Consider the following 16,331-nt stretch of genomic DNA (forward strand, 5'->3'; position numbering starts at 1 on the left):
GTTTAAAAAAATCTCTGTGCAGATGAAAACGCAAACACACAAGATCATGCTAAACCCAATCATTCAAGGATGAAGAAGACGTTAGCCAATCAGAAGCCAGAAAAAACTATTCCTAGAAGGCTACTTGGCTGCAATAGTGCATCACAGCACATTCTGAAACTTAAATATACAGTGGAAGAGTATATGTGTAAACATGCATGAGGTCCCGTTTGCGAGGTGAGAGCCAGCACTATTTTGGTCACACAATAGCACAAAACGTCACCTCATTTGACGCCTCACAAAGGAGGAATTGGTGCTCACTCTGACATCACGAGCCAAAACCTGTTTCTCCTGCACGTCAACACTGTCAATAGAGTTCTTCACCCTGCACGCAGTTGTACAATAGGTGTGTTTCCAGTGATGTAAAGCGCAGGTGACGAGTGGACGAAAGGTGAAAAAGCTTCTTTGTCAGATATACCCATGTACATGTGGACTGGGCCTTAGAGGTGCTGGTTGGTGGATTCTGTCACCTTCGGACAGAGCGCGGCTAGCTGTTTCTTCCAGTTTCCAGTCTTAATGCTAAGCTAAGCTAACCTGTAGCTTCATATTTAACGGACACATATGAGGTTGCTATCTATCTTCTCATCTAATTCTCAGCAAGAAAGCATATGAGCATATTTTCCCCCGACACACCCAGCAGATGGTCGGCTGTTGGTCAATGTCAGCCTGTTGCTAAGCATCTGTCGCCCTAGTTTTAGCAGTGTGTCCCACAATGTTGGCCCTTGTCGGCATTTTACAGCCAATTCAGCATGCTGAGTCGGAGGCAGAGCATGTTGGTGAATGAAATCAGTCTGATTGGCAGTTGAGTCAAGAGGTCATGAGATCACAACAACCTTGGTATATTAGGTGAGATTATTTTTGTCAGCCATCGAGCTCTTTAGCAGAAACGACTCATTTGTGGTTGTGTTAATGTTTGCTGGTGTGCGATAAATATGCTTTGTTCTGTCAACACTGGGTTGTGTTACTAATGTGCTAACTCGCATCTGAATCCATCTTGTCAGTCTTCCAGTTTCCCTTTTTAAGTGACGATTACACACTACCACCGCCTGCAGGTATGGAGGGTCATTTCATCTCACGCGCCACAGAACATATGCGCTAGTTGGCTGTCAGCTGTAGTCTTTGTGGTGTGTTTGTTGCAAATTTTTGGGCCACAGAACAGGCAACATGAGGCAATGCACGAGTTCTTTCATGTTGGTTTGGTGTGTCTGGGCCTTAACACTACAATGTCTGGCTGCCTGAATTTAAAGCAGTCACAAAGAGCAGCAATGTAATACATCTTTTAAAACTTTGTGTGCGACTTTATTGCAAGGGTCTAAGGATTAAAAAACATTATAATCTATTTTAATTTAGGTCAATCACTCCCTTAAAATGGAAGGTATTTGAGGGTATTCAAACCATCAACAATTCTTTTGTCTACTTTGATTGGAACAGCGTTCTGTCCACCACATTTTTTGATCTGTTTCCCAAGTTGGAACTTTTGAATGACATTTGAAAAACTTCCATGATCAGATTTGTTTGTCTAAATTATGCTTTTTTCCAACACCGATCCAACAAGTCATAAATACAAAAGAATCTCATGTAAAACAACCCAAACTGTTTCAACTTTGGCAGAAAACTGTGAGCACATGCAGGATCTCATTGCTCATATAAGATTAAGGAAACAGGATTTCCAGGGTCTTTAAACGACCTTATGGATTTTTGAAAGCTCGCCAGAGATTTTTATTTCATAAAAAACAGATTGTCTGCTCTGTGACTTCAGTGTAGTGATGAAACATGAGAGGCACAAACTGGAGCTGGCCTCAGCCAGCATCCAACACCTCAGCTTCACTGATAAGAGAACTCAATGTGGACCAGTGGGTCTAAACTGACACATTACCTCATCTGGCTTCTTCCCAGATGGAGGTTTCCAGGTCAGTGACAAAGGAGACGGGGGCATCAAGATGCAAGCTGCAGCGGCAAGCAGCAGCGATTCCTCCTTCTCCTCTGCAGCTGTCAGAGTGTGACAGGGGGGTGGAGGCGGCGGGGATTAAGAGGTTTCAGTTAAACTATTCCGAGGCCCCGGCTAAGTGCTGTTTCCCCCGGCCTCCTCTGCCCTGAGGCCCGTCGCCTTTGAAACTGGAGAAGCCCGAGTGTCTCCGACAATGTGAGCACTGGGGCAGAGTGGGGACGGGCACCCGGAGGTCAGCAGCGTCCCACCAGTGTAGGCTTACTGATGGGTCTATTCAGCCCGCCGGCCCACCAGTCCTGAACGCCTGGCCTTAAACCACACGGCGCTCACATTAAAGGTGGTAAAGGGGGGAGGCCAACAGCTTCTCCCTTTCCTCGTCACTCCAACGCTGCTTCTGCTTCTCCTTACTCAACTCAACTTGGTGTTTTCCAGGCAGGGACTATTTTAGACTTTGGATATCTTAACCCAAGCATACCAGCTCTGGCACAAATGGAGGGAAATGCCTCTTTGCAAGGCAGGAAGCTGCTTAAACCCTTTCCAGCCAATGAGGGTGCAACCAAAATTCAGTTTATCTACTGACTGTTTTGTCTTAAAAAATGCCCATTATAAGTTCTGAGAGCCCAAGTTAAGGGTTTTAAACTGCTTGTTTTGGTTCAGCACCAAAAGATGTTCAAGTCATAATTACATAGAACAGAGAATTGTAGAGGATCCTTATATAACAGGAGCTGGAAACAGCTAATGGTTTGTTTTTTAAATGACCTGAATGACTAATTAATTATCAAAAATGTTGTTTAATCCAAATTTGTGATGTCTGACTGACCCCCAGATGTCGACTGGATACGGCTGCATCACCTTCCGGTTGCACCACAGCTCTGTCACGTCTCTGCCACAGTTCAAAAGTCCAAAAAGTGACAGTCAGTGTGGTCACACTTTATGGAGGTACGGTATTACAGCATGTTGCGTTTTCTTATGTTTGTATCAGTATTTTGTTAATAATTTATATTAGCTTAAGGAAAAAATGTATTCCTTCTTCTACTTCAGACACTTAAGAGAAATAGTGCCATAAATAAATAGCCAGTAAGAAATGAAAGTGTTTCATTAAAGGAACAGTTCCACATTTTGAGAGACTCGTCAATTCACTCCCTTGCATTGCGAAAGAAACTACCTTCATGAGACGGTTAATTTAGCTGAACATAAGGACTGAAAACAGGGGGAAACAGCTAGCCTCTAAAGCTCAACAATCCCACAGCCAGGTCTGATTTTCACGGTATAGAAGTACCTAAATCTCCTGCACTATGGAGCCCATATAACAGGCGCACGAGCGATTGACACTGGCCAAGCGGCTAACTTGAATAGAGATAAAATGATTAAATCGTGCGGCACTTCCTGACTTTTAAAATGTTCTCGGACTGAGTAAATCAAATTCTGATAGCAAAACGAGTCATACTGTGGGGTTGTGACACTTGAAAAAATGTACACACTGATCTACAGATGTCTCTTTCACAATGCAAGTCTATGGCAAAAAGTCTTTTTGAGCCAAATGGATGTGACAGACCCTGAAATTGTAATTCCAAGTTTGGCCACTGTGTAGAATTGGCTTCGAAGCTGGGCACTGTTCCTGGGGACTTGGGCTGGGTGCAGTGACTTTCTGGCATCTTGTCATCACTGTAAGGTTGCCAGGCAACCAGCAGAAACTAAAGGAAGTCAATGTGCCTCGCCAAGAAAAAGTCCCGCCCAAAACGCTCCAAAATGATCAATAAGCATGTTACACAGAGCTTCAGAGGTGCTGGTAGATGGATTTTCTTCTATCTTCAGACTGAGCCCGGTGAGCTTTTTTTCCCCAAGCCCCCAGGAACATTGCCGGGCTTTGAAGCCAATTTTAAACAGTGGCCAAAAGTGGAATTACATCTTCTGGGTCCATCACGTGATGCCATGGGGCCCAACCCTTGCGAAATGACTCGTTTACCTATCAGAATTTGATCCATTCAGTCTGATATCATTTCGAAAGTCTAGAAGAGCTGCATTCATCTTATCCCCATTCAAATTAGCAGAGTACTAAAACAGACGTTAGCTGCTCAACGGGCCGAAGTTAGCTGCTCGGCCACAGTCGGTGGTCATTGAGTCTCTAGCCTGCTTGCTCCATGGGCCCCATAATGTGGAAGATCTGGGTAATATTATACCACGGAAACAAAGCGTTTTTAGCTTCATGCGCCACTGCGCAACATTCCTAGGAATGGACAGAAAACGCCTTTTCCAGTCTTTATGCTAAGCTAACTGACCACTGGCTGTAGCTATTTACCACACTAACATAACATTGTTGAGCATTGGCACATTTGCTACAGTGGCAGTGGGTCATGTCCTGCAGCCGTTAGACAATGCAGCCATGTTAAGTGGACACTGGGGGGCATTCAATTATTCGACTTCTTATAAATAGAGGAAAGTACATCCTCCATATAAGGGGTAGGTAACTCCACAGAGGTCGTGGCTCACAGCCAAATGCTACCAGACTTAAGTTAAAGCATTAAAAACAGATTTCTTTACGCACTTCAACACTGGACACTGAAAGAACTTAGATATTTGCCTGAAGGGTTTCAAGCTGCCACTGTCCCCCCAAAACAGCCAAGCTGGGTCCAGCTTTCCCTATGAGGACAGAAATGCTTTCTCTTTCTCAGAAAAAGCCAGTGAGTTTCAGGACTGTTTACTTCTCTCTGTCTCTGGCAGACGGCGACACCAAACGAGGAAGTGACTCGGATAAGAATCATCCAGTTTTTGCAAAGTCATTGTCCATACTAGGTTAGATTTGGCTAAATTTGTGAGCTGAGAGCATCAGTTCTGTATTCTTTAAATCCCAGCAGTTCCTTGGTTGACCTGGGCTGAGCTCACCCTGTAATGACCCCCCCTCCCCCCCGTGAATGCAGCTACAGAGACGTGACCAACCAGCAGACATCTCTGGGTCATTCCAGTTTCCCCCCTCACATATCTGCCTCCTGCTTCCAGGTATACATAAACAGAAACTTTCTGGGAAAGTCAGTCAGGAATGTGAGCCGAGAGCAAGTGGCCTTGCCAAAAACTGGCCACTCCCCGTTAAAGCTTTACAGTTAAAGGGATATTCCATGATACAAAAAGTCTTTCTCTAAAGAGGAATAATGCTACAGTATCGATCTAAGCCCTTACACGAGCTCACGAGTTGAGTAAAATCCGGCGTCATGTCTTGTTTGTCGTTTGGATCTGTGGCAGGAATTCACTGTGTAACAACAGTTTTCTCCTCAGTTCAGTTTTTGGCATATAGATGAATGTACGCAGCAGATGGTGTTTTGTGTTAAATAACACCACTTTGGAGGAAGGAAAACATCAGGACAAACTTATGCATGCAAAGTGAAATCCCTCTTAAACTCAAAGAACCCATGCTCCTTCAACGTGGCAGATGGGAACAGTTTAAACATTACTGATGTGTACAGTTGTTTTCTGCCGTTTCCTCTCTTATTGTTTGTTGTAGCGCGAGGGCATGTGAAGGAAGCTGCAGCCAGCATGGGATCCTGTGACTGCTGGCAGCGTTGCCAGCTTCCCAAGCCTTGAGAGCAAGAGTGCAGAGAGCACCTTTAACCAAACAGGCTGAGAGTTTTCTTGACCTTGTCTTTTTTTTTTTTTACTGGAAAATAATCACATGAAACCCAGACCAGGTTTCTGTGGTGATGCTTAAGAAGCCTCAGTGACATCAGAGCCTCCTGCTGCTGCATCAGACTATCTGTCTTAAGCATCAGAGCTTTAAAAGCTCTGCTCACCAGCACGATAAAACCTTTCCAGCTGAATGACAGGAATCCTCTGTTTACAGTACAGTTCTATACTCATGCAACCATGAGCAACTTTTTCCAGAATTTCAAAGGATACAGAAACTTAAACAGGAGCAAGGCAAACTGCCCTGAACTCTTGTGTCCACAGCTTTTCAAAATGACCACGAGTGAGACCTCTAGGAGGTGAAGAGTTTAAGGTTCACTGTTCCCCTTCTAGTTGAGACAGGAAATGGAGTTTCCATAGGAGGAGAACAGCGTGTTATAGAGCAGCAGCTTTGGAACGCAGCCCAGATGTGAGCTCGTCAAGGTTGAAAAACAAAAGGGGATTGCTTAGCAAACAGCCACTCCTCTACTTATATTTTCCAGAGTTGGTGTTCACAGAAACCGGTGCAAGCTACTGTTTCCATGTATAGGTTTGAATCTGAAAAGGAAAATATTTTGGTTGACTTTTTTTGGCTAAATACGTGATCGGACCCAACACAGGCCTGCAGGGTTTTTTTTTCTTCCAAGTCAAGTGAGGCCAAGCTGGGAGCAGTAGTCATGGGTTACGTTTTACCTTGTAATAGGGTTTAAGATCAGGCATAATAACACAGGTCCCTGTGGCTTTAAGCTCCAGGCACTTCAGAAAGGCGTCATTATGCAAACAAACTGCCTATTACAACAGTACATGCTCGCAGGCCAAAACCCAGTCAGCAGTTACTGCCTGATGCCTCCGCTCAGGTTTGCATTGCTTTTTAAAATTTTTTTCACCATACAGTAGCACCAAACTGAAACAAACTGAGACTAGTCGGTCACAAAGCGCCGAGCGCCCACGACAAGCCTCTCAATCAATATCTGTCTTTAGACAAAAGGTGCCAAGAGTCTTTTTTTTCTCTTTTGGAGGATCTGAAGCCCTCTTCGAAGGTGCTTAGTTGCTCTTACCACAGTGCAATTCAAAGGGTCCTTGACTTTTTTTATGTCCAACAACATTTAGAGACCTTGGACAGGTTGGTCTACAGCTTCAGCAAAGACCACAGAAGAAAGGCAGAATTCAAAACTCTCACGACTGACACCCACTGTGTGGGCTGTGGCATTGCCAGGTAACAACAAAATCATAATAATAATTAAAAAAAAAAATTATTTGCTTTCTAGATCTACAAGTGTTTTTCTCTATTTGTCATTGCAATTCAGGAAGGTGCGCTACATAATCAGGTCAGGGGTTGAGGAGAGGGCTTGGGGAAGGCATTGAGGACACTTCCCTTTTGTGGGTAAAAATAAAGCCACTGCAGATAAGCTAAAGGAGCACCAGGCTGCAGAGCTAAAAGGCTGACGAAAGAACAAACTGTCAGTCATTTCCTGTCTGTCACACCACGGCTTCCCAGGTCCATGATAGTAGTGCATTTAGGTGAAGGGAATTAAAAGTTCAGTAACGTCATCCTCTGAGGATGCATGCGGGTAAACATGACAACAATCAAAATATTTCAGTCCCTCACTTTCCAAAACAAAACGATGTGTTGATGGTTGGCAGCATCTGAAGCAGTGAGAGGTTTTGGTGTCTGAGTGGTTCAGCAGTATCTTTGGTCAGTTTGAATTAAGGTGCAGTTTTCTCTTTCGTTTTTAACTTTGCTTACGTTTTGATGGGGTGAAGGGGAGTTAAAGAAGGAGGGGTTTGAGGGGGTTTTTAAAGCTCCAAGGACTTTTCCACAACAAACACGCTGTTGTTTCCATTAACAGCTGGTCTGGCATCAGGACTCTGGACTCCGTCACTTGTTACTGACATTTCAGATGCCGATGCAATCCAAATGGTATGCAGTGCTTCTATAGGAGCCTGGCCAAAAAAACAAAAAAAGCGCACACCCGCTTCTTTGTCTTCCAGGCCTGCGCTCCTCCCACTTCCTTATTTTAGCACTTCCTCTATCCTCAGATGCCCCCTCGCCCTCGCCTCACTACCGGCCCCCTGCCGACAACTACGACCATCTACAAAACAGTGCAATGTCTATTCATAGGCACACTGGGATACAAATACAGCACACAGAGGGAGAGAGGAACACTATACACTCATACAGTATGTTACACACCGTACACACACACGCACACGCACACAGACACACACACAGAACACAGAATACAGAGACGTCAGCAGCAGCAGCAGCAGCAGCTCTGGCCTGGTGGTGGTTGTGGTGCAGCCTGCAGAGACAGAGCGGTGAAGACGGCTGCTGTTTTGGAGGGCCAACAGGAGAGGAGCGGGAGGAGGGTGGCAATTTACTCCCGCTTTGTTTAGGCTACTCCTTCCTCCTCTTCTTCTTCCCCAGTATCTCCACCTCTTCATCTCTTAACTCTTACTCGAATGTGTACATCGTGAGAGTGGAGGCGGTGTGAAGAAGCTTGGTCGGGTCAGGTTGCTTGGTTGGTGGAAGGGGAAGGCGTGGAGGAGGGAGGAGGAAGAGGAGAAGGGGATGCTGGGGGAGTTTAACCTGCCGCCTCATCACCTCCCTGCAGGGGCTCTTTGCGCTGGTTCTGACCGCCGGCGCTGGCCGCCAAAATCCTCTGTACAAAGTCTTTGGTCCGCCCAGCAACTAAAGGACCTGCAGTTGTCATGGAAATAAATTAGAGAGTGTGACGGAGAGAGCCCTTAAAAGATAATTGAGGCAGAATATTTCATGTTTTATGAAACAACTACAGATATCAAAACCTAAACTAGAATTGCCGCCTCGTGGTTGTACGCCTCCTCAAACCAGTTACAGTTACAGTTTACATCCATGTCTGAAAACAGGGATGCTTCACACACGTTATCAACCTGGCAGCACATACGATCTTTGAGGTGGGCACCCAAGATTAATGTCACCAGTGTTCTGTCCCTGTTATGGCACTGAATTACGACCAAAAAAGTATTTTCGCATAACGTTATAATGTCACTGAGGTCAACCTTTGACCTTTTGGATATAAAATGTCATCACGTCATCCTATTATACATTCACATGAAATTTTGTCATAGTTAAAAATGTTTTGTGAGGTCACGGTTACCGCTGAACTTTGACCACCAAATTGTAATCAGTTCATTCTTGAAGTGGATGTTTGTGCCAAATTATTATTGTTTTTTTTCCATTAAAGATTTTTGGGGGGCATTTTGCCTTTAACAGACAGGACAGACAGCTAAGTGTGAAAGGGGGAGAGGGAGAGGGGATGACATGCAGCAAAGGGCCACAGGCTAGACTCGAACCCGTGCTGCTGCGTTAACAGCCTTATACATGGGGCGCCTGCTCTATCCACTAAGCCACCGACGCCCCCATTTGTGCCAAATTTGAAGAAATCCCCCCAAGGTGTTGAGGTTCTTGAGATACTGCGTTCACAAGAATGAGACAGACGAGATCACAGTGACCTTGACCTCTGACTATAGAGGGAGTCGCCGTGTTGTTTACAAATACTTCCGGGTAGAAAACCAGCAGAGTTTAGCTATATATATATATATATATATATATATATATATCACATTTTTCATGTCACTATATCACCGTTTAGACTAACCTGATGTTTGTTGTAAAGTCTATAAACACAATGATTGAACAAACGTTAAGATTTCTGTGTGCACGTTTTGTACTTAATAACATGGGTATCGTAGATTAGCTGGGCAACTGTTAGCCGTTAGCGGTGTCTGTAATAACTCAGTAACTCAATAAATGGTCCGTGAAAAAAATATTTTTCCAGCGGATATCTTAGTTACAACATGATTGAGCTAGCAAAGCAGTTTTGTGTTGCTATGTGTGGTATTTATTCAGTTTTGGGAAATCACTGCAGTATCAGTGGCTGCAGCTGAGAGGGACAGCTAACAGCAGCAGCAAAGCTAACATCAGGACGTCATCTGTTAAACGCCTCCCGTTGTCGGATACGACATGAAACTACTTCAGTTAGCTCAATCATGTTGTAACTAAGACATCTGCTGGAAAAAATATTTTTTTCACTCAGTTACTGAGTTATTACAGACACCGCTAACGGCTAACAGCTAACGGTTAGCCCAGCCAATTTACGATAACCATGTAATTAATTACAAAACGTGCACACAGAAATAGTAATGTTTGTTCAATCATTGTGTTTATAGACTTTACAAACATCAGATTAGTCTACATGGTGATATAGTGACGTGAAAAATGTGATATAGCTAAACTCTGCTGGTTTTCTACCCAGAAGTATTTGTCAACAACAAGGCGATTCCCTCTGTTGAACACCAAAATCTAATCAGTTCATCGTTGAGTCCTACAGTTGAAGAAATTCCCTCACGGCATTTCTGAAACATCGCATTCTCGAGAATAGGCTGGATGCACAGACACACGGACAACATGAATGTCCCCAGCCATGGCTATCACCAGTGCGGAGGCATAAAAACACGTTGTAGTGATTGTAATGTTGCTTTCGTTGTTGTAAACTGTAAAATATGAGTCCCATTTACGACTCTTTGGTGATAAACATGTTAACTGCAGTTAAGTGGACTGAACACAGTGAAGACAAGAAATTTAACTTAAAGAGTTCAGTCAGAAACTAGTTAATGTGCATCAGTGCAACAGTCACAGGTATTGAAATTTACTTAATACTCATTTCAAGCTTCTATTTTCACTGTTGAATAAAATAAAGCCCACTGCTTGTAACTGGAGAACATTTACATGCTAACATGTTAGCATGGAGCTGCACACCCACAGTTCTACCAGCAATACACCAGCTATTTAGGGGATCTTTGTATTTATTACACCACAGGATAAAATGTATGTATTTTGATTTTTTTAGATATGGGGTGTTGTTTGTAGTTGTGTTTCTCACCGCTGGACTCTCGGAGGATGTCTTCCAGCCGTTGGGTCATCCCTCGCTCGTCCGTGTCCTCCTCCTCGCTGCTCTCCACCCGCAGTCGAATCACCTCCTTGATCCGCAGCAGAGCTCCCAACAGGTTCTCTGTGCAACGGAAAACAAAATACAAACCATTACAGTCACCTAGAAAGACTAAATCAGCACTGCGGGTGCTGATGCCTGATGAAGCAGGTGCTCTGCAGCCGAAAGTCAACATATAACATCTGTAATAACATCGCTGACTGGGGCGGCTGTGGCTCAGACGGTAGAGCGGGTCGTCCACTAATTAGTTAGTTTCCCTGCTCCTCCAGTCCTCATGTCAAAGTAACCATGGGCAAGATGCTGAACCCCAGATTGCCCCCAAATTGCTGTGTGAGTGCATGTGAATGGTTAACTGATGAGCAGGTGGCACCTTGTATGGTAGCCACAGCCACAAGTGTATGAATGTAGTGAGAGTTCGAGCCTGCAGCGTATACACTACATATACTGCACATTTAAAACTAGAGGCCACAGGGAGGCAGGTTGTTAAATGACACTATTCACTATCAGGGCCAACACCTCGTCCTCTTAACACAGAGCCGTACAAGATATTTGCCAAAGTGAAATATAGTAAAATAATCAAAATCATGATTTAAATCAGGCACTGTGACATCAAAGAATAAATTAATAATATTTGACAAAGACTTCAGAGCCAACTGCTGGTATTTGACAACTTTCAATACCCAGTGTTTGGGACACATTTCGGCCAGGACTCAAAAATTACTGAGGTTTGATACACATTTGGTTTCTCCAAAATTAAGAGCACATTTCAAAAAAAAATAAAACAAAAACTGGTGAATCATGGGATGAAAGAGGACATTGTTTTAACCTTTTGAAACCTGGATCAGTCTCAGTTTTATCACACTTTTATGGGCCGCGGAGAGAAAGACAGAGCGTTAACTCTCACCTTGAGGCCCTCTGTCTTATAACCAAGAGTTGCGCAAGAGACCTTGGTGTTATCTTGGGCTCAGATTTAAATTTCCACAGCTGCATCAAATCCATAACATCATCTGCCTGCTACCATCTAAAAACACTGCTATAGTCAGAGGAATAACGTCAAAGCAAGAATTTGCAAGGCTCAACCACACCTTTATTTCCAGTAGGTTATATTTCAGCAGCCATCTGTTCATAGACCTTTTCAAACACTGCTGCTCAGGTCCTGACAGATACTAGAAAATATGACCTCACTACTGTAGTTATAAAATCATTACACTGGCTACCTGTCACTCAGCGAACTGATTTCAAAATCCTGCTGCTTGTTTATAAATCACTCTGTGGCTCAGCGCCCAAATATATCTCTGACATGCTTGTGACATATGAACCTTCAGCGTTTTGTTTTCATGCAGCACAAACCTGGAATAACTGTCCAGATGTTGTGAGACAGCCCCGACTCAAAGCCAAAGCTGAAAACTTTTCTTTTTTACACTGCCTGCTTCACCCTGTAATGACTGCAACCTCATTTTAAACTCAATTTTAAATCATTCATATAATCTTTTTATCCCTGCACCTCTTGGAGTCATTTAGCAATTCATTTTACCTTTTATATATTTTTCCTCTTTACTTTTTTTTATTGTAAATCTGTGTCTTTTATTATGTTTTAAATTGTATTGCTCTGTAAAGCACTTTGAATAGCCCTGGTGCATGACGTGTAAAACAAATAAAGCTCTCCTGCCTTAAACCTTTGAAACCTGAGCAAATAGATTTAATTCTCTTCAAATATGAGGTTATAAAAAGGTAATGAGCAAATTGATTGAAAGGTGATAAGAAAACAACCTGAAAATTAGGTTTAAAGAGAGAGAGAATATTAGAAATTATTTTTTTTTTAAAAGGAAAAATGTCTAGCAACTATGTTTATGAATATTAGAATTATATATTTAAAAATGTCACAGAATATATGGATATGTTTCTTAATCTTAGTACTTTTTTCAGGTCTATATATTTTCAGGTATTTTATATTATCTACCCTTAATTTAACCAGGAATTCCCTTTCTTTCTTCATTCTTCATTTCCTGTTAAGTTGCTCATCACTTTCTCCATATGTTTTTGAAAGCAATAAGCCAATTTGCTAAGTTTTCATAGGGTTAAAAGAGCAAAAGGGACAAAAGAAGACGGTTTAACCATTCAAAATCTAAATCAGCTTCAGTTTTTCATGTGCTGCATTCAGACGCATTTCACACATTTGTAAACCTTTGAAACCTGAGCAAATAGATTTAATTCTCTTCAAAAATATGGGAAAAAAGCCAACAAGCAAATTGCAAAAAAATAGTTAAAGGTGACAAAAAACAACAACCTGAAAATTAGTTTTAAAGAGAAAGAAAGAATATTCAAAAACATGAAACAGTAAAAATGTCTAGAAACTATATGTATGATTATCAGAATTACATATTTACAGTGTGTTACAGAATATATATATATGTATATATATTTCTTAATTTTTAGCTCTTTTTTTCAGGTCATTTCCTTTTTACTAATTTCTTGAAAAATTTGGATCATTTCTTGTTAAGTTGCTCATCACTTTCCTCCCATGTTTTTGAAAGAAATCAAGCTGATGTACTCAGGTTTTGAAGGATTAAAAGAGCAAAATGGAAAGTGAAAGAAAAAGAAAGTAAAGCTAAAACTAAGAGCAGTGAAGGTGAAGTAAGGGCAGGGGTGGCCTAAAGGTCTGGAGAGTGGGCTTGATGGATTTCGGTGATGAAAGTGAAATATCAGTGACTGTCCCTCCCTCATTACTGCCACTGAGCAATTAACCCCCAGCTGCCCCAGTGAAGCTGCTCAGCAGCCAACAGATCAGACTGGGGCTTCCAGGTGTGAATGTGTGATGATCATAATCATCAGTCCCTTCTGTTATTTTGGCTCCCTCCCCCTGTGGGTTCATGTGACCTGATGGCGCCATGACACCCCTCCTGTCAGTGTCATATAGATCTCATTCCTCTTTTGTCCAACGCTTGTCTCAGCAGGGAGTCTGTGTGTGGGCGAGGGACCGCAGTGGGTCTCAAACCCTCCAACTCCACATCACACACTGTAACTGAAGTCAGGAGGCTTCCCGGCATTGGCATGGCACCAAAGTCCTACTTGTTTGAAGTTTCGTGTTGAATCTGCTGCTAGGCATGTAGAGTGTGTTTTGTATAGATGCAAATTACAGTGATGGAGAGAGAAAGGACAGAGCCAGCAAGCGCATGAGAGAGAATGAACAAAAAGGGAAAGAAAGAGTCACAGGAGGGAGAGGAGGGAAAGAGGAAGCGAGGGGATGTGTGAGGTTAAGCCCTGTGTGTGTTTTGGCTTCCTGCCAGTGGGACACAAATTTGCGGGAGCCACAACTAAAGCCTTCGCAATGAAGTGCCGGTCCAGGATCAGGAATGACTGGAATGTTAAAAAATGTGAGGAGAAAAAAAAAAGAGACAAAGGAAGCTGGATGCTGGTCAGAGTTACATTCAAAGAGGTCGGACCAAACCAGACGAGGAAGAGGAGGAGGAGGAGGAGGAGGAGGAGGAGGAGGAGGAGGCAGGCAGGACCGGGCTGACACATTTGGCAGAGTAGAAGTGTTGATTATCTTGTTACTATCAGCTTTCTGCAGTAACATGATTTCTTAAACAGGGCGTCTTCAGAGTGGCCTTGAAAAGATGGTTTCTCAGTAATTTATAGCTTGATTTGCATTTTGTTCTTATTATAAAGAGAGGCTGGAACATGTTATCTTTACCACTCTGGAACTGTGATACGTGTTAGTTGTTATATGTCGGAGGACCTCAGTGGAAACGAGCCACTTGGCTTTGTAGCGATTTTATCTTCAATGATTGTAACTGCTGCTGTGTGTAAAATAATTTCAGTCAATTAAACATTATGTAAACTTGGACTCCTCCACTGGAGAAGCCATTAGCACGGCTACACTCCTGCTGAAAACACCTTGATTTCCAACACGCAGTCCAATTTCTGCAGCTGAACACAAGGTTACTTCTAAAATTTAGACAAATTCACACAGTAAGAGGAAAAAAAACAAATACTCTCCTCCCACAGAGCCGCTCTCCTCACTATCAGAATATGATACTGGAGGCATGCGGTGGTGCCTGAAATAAAGAGCACCTCTGCTAACGTCGGGAGAAATTATAACACAATTTTGAAAAATACCATCAACCTTGAGGGAAAGAGAGCAGAAGCGCTGCCTCACACAGCAAAGGTCAAATATTTAATGAGCGAGGCTACTGTTTACAGAGTCATCTAGTAACTAAATCAATAATGAGACGATGCATCAGGATCTGCATGATTCAGTCATTGATCAAACATGATGTATGTATTCAGAGATGAGAGCAGCACAGTGTGAGGACAAACAGAAAACCTTGTGGAAAAACAAGTAGAGACAAACAGGGCTGTCAGGCTGGGTGGGAATCACAGCAGACACTGACAACATTGATAAGGGTACCAATAAAGTGTGTAGTACTGCAGAGTATCACAATATTTAGTGGCAGTATGAAGGCCACTCAGATCCTTGGCTTAAGTAGAGAAGTAATACCACAGTGTAAAAACACTGTGTTACAAGTAAAGATCTTGCATTTGAAATATCACTTAAAGCTAGGGTGGGGGACTTTTTCTGTCATTGGGCAAAAATCCCCAAAATAAACTTTGAGCACACTGTAATTCACGCGGTCTGAGAGAAAACTAGACTTCTGCACTCCATCTTGGCTCTGTTTCCAGGCTTCACAAATTCTAGCCTGTGACAGTTCCCAATGCCTGTTCTGCAAATGCTGCTGTCTCTTCGGTGTAAAGGCCTTTGGACAATAAGTCTGCACATCAAAAAATAAACACGACTTCACGTTGTGACACGTGTCAGTTATGTTTGCACACTGAGTCTGAAACTTTGGTCTGTCATTGAAATTTTCGGAATAGGTTAGATTTTCTATGTTTCTCACATCCGTCAGGACGACACTTGGAGGTTTCCTCTGGTTTCTTTTGTTATCAAAGCTAACGTTAGCTAATGCGCTAAAATGTTAGCATAAAGGAGAAATCCAATATTCCTCTTAATGCCTCCCGTTTCTGATGAGGTGGACATAATAACCCTTAATACACATAACGTTATTCATCCCTACAACAGGAAATACCTTTTCCCTAACCTGATATGAAGTGTGCGCTGCACATGTGAGCATTTTTGATGATGGCCTCCGTCCAGTCCTTTGGTCTTATCACATTTAACCATAGTTGCCTTTGTTTTTGTTGACGGGCAGTGGCGGCTGGTTTTGAGCCATGACTCCTTCTATTCTGGCTCCCAATAACACAACAAGACAAACACATTTTAACACTCCTATGTAGCCTACAGCCCTGCGGGGGAGAGGCAGGTTTTGCCTCCAGCTAGTGAAATAACGTCGGCCGTAAAAAGGTCAACAGATTCTAGCCCCTTTTACACTGCCAGATTTTCGGTGAATGTTGGGCCGTTTTGCCGGCCAGCTGCGAGCGTTTATACACACAGAGGCAGATTGGCGAGTTGATCCGAGGTGCCCAATTTTCCGCCTCGTAGGGTAGACATATTGGTGGAACCCTTTTAGTTTAAACAGACCGAGGCGCCCTTCCGCAATGGGAGGGGCTGTTGATGATGCCGCACGTGCGAGCCACTGGCGGTGGATAAACAGGAAACAGCTGATAGCAGGAATTAGCGAGCAGCTAGTAGCAAGAGGGAAACACAAACCTGACAGACACTGTAAAGATGAGCAACTGAG

At 43.1% G+C, this 16,331-nt stretch overlaps 1 protein-coding gene across 5 annotated transcripts in view; it reads right to left on the minus strand.

The window, feature by feature from the left end:
- Window positions 1–245: 245 nt before the first annotated feature.
- LOC125885275 (CREB3 regulatory factor-like) overlaps window positions 246–16,331 on the minus strand; it is a 54,155-nt gene continuing 38,069 nt past the window's right edge. For all 5 annotated transcript variants that reach the window (XM_049570822.1, XM_049570820.1, XM_049570824.1 and 2 more), the window contains 2 exons: window positions 10,567–10,695; window positions 246–8,342 (listed from right to left, as the gene is read on the minus strand). In XM_049570822.1, the coding sequence (XP_049426779.1) occupies window positions 8,227–8,342; window positions 10,567–10,695 (245 nt within the window). In that variant the 3' untranslated portion in view covers window positions 246–8,226. The remainder of the gene's footprint in view (window positions 8,343–10,566; window positions 10,696–16,331) is intronic.

This window comes from Epinephelus fuscoguttatus, linkage group LG3 (genome assembly GCF_011397635.1).
Source record: "Epinephelus fuscoguttatus linkage group LG3, E.fuscoguttatus.final_Chr_v1".
Classification (NCBI taxonomy): Eukaryota; Metazoa; Chordata; class Actinopteri; order Perciformes; family Serranidae; genus Epinephelus; species Epinephelus fuscoguttatus.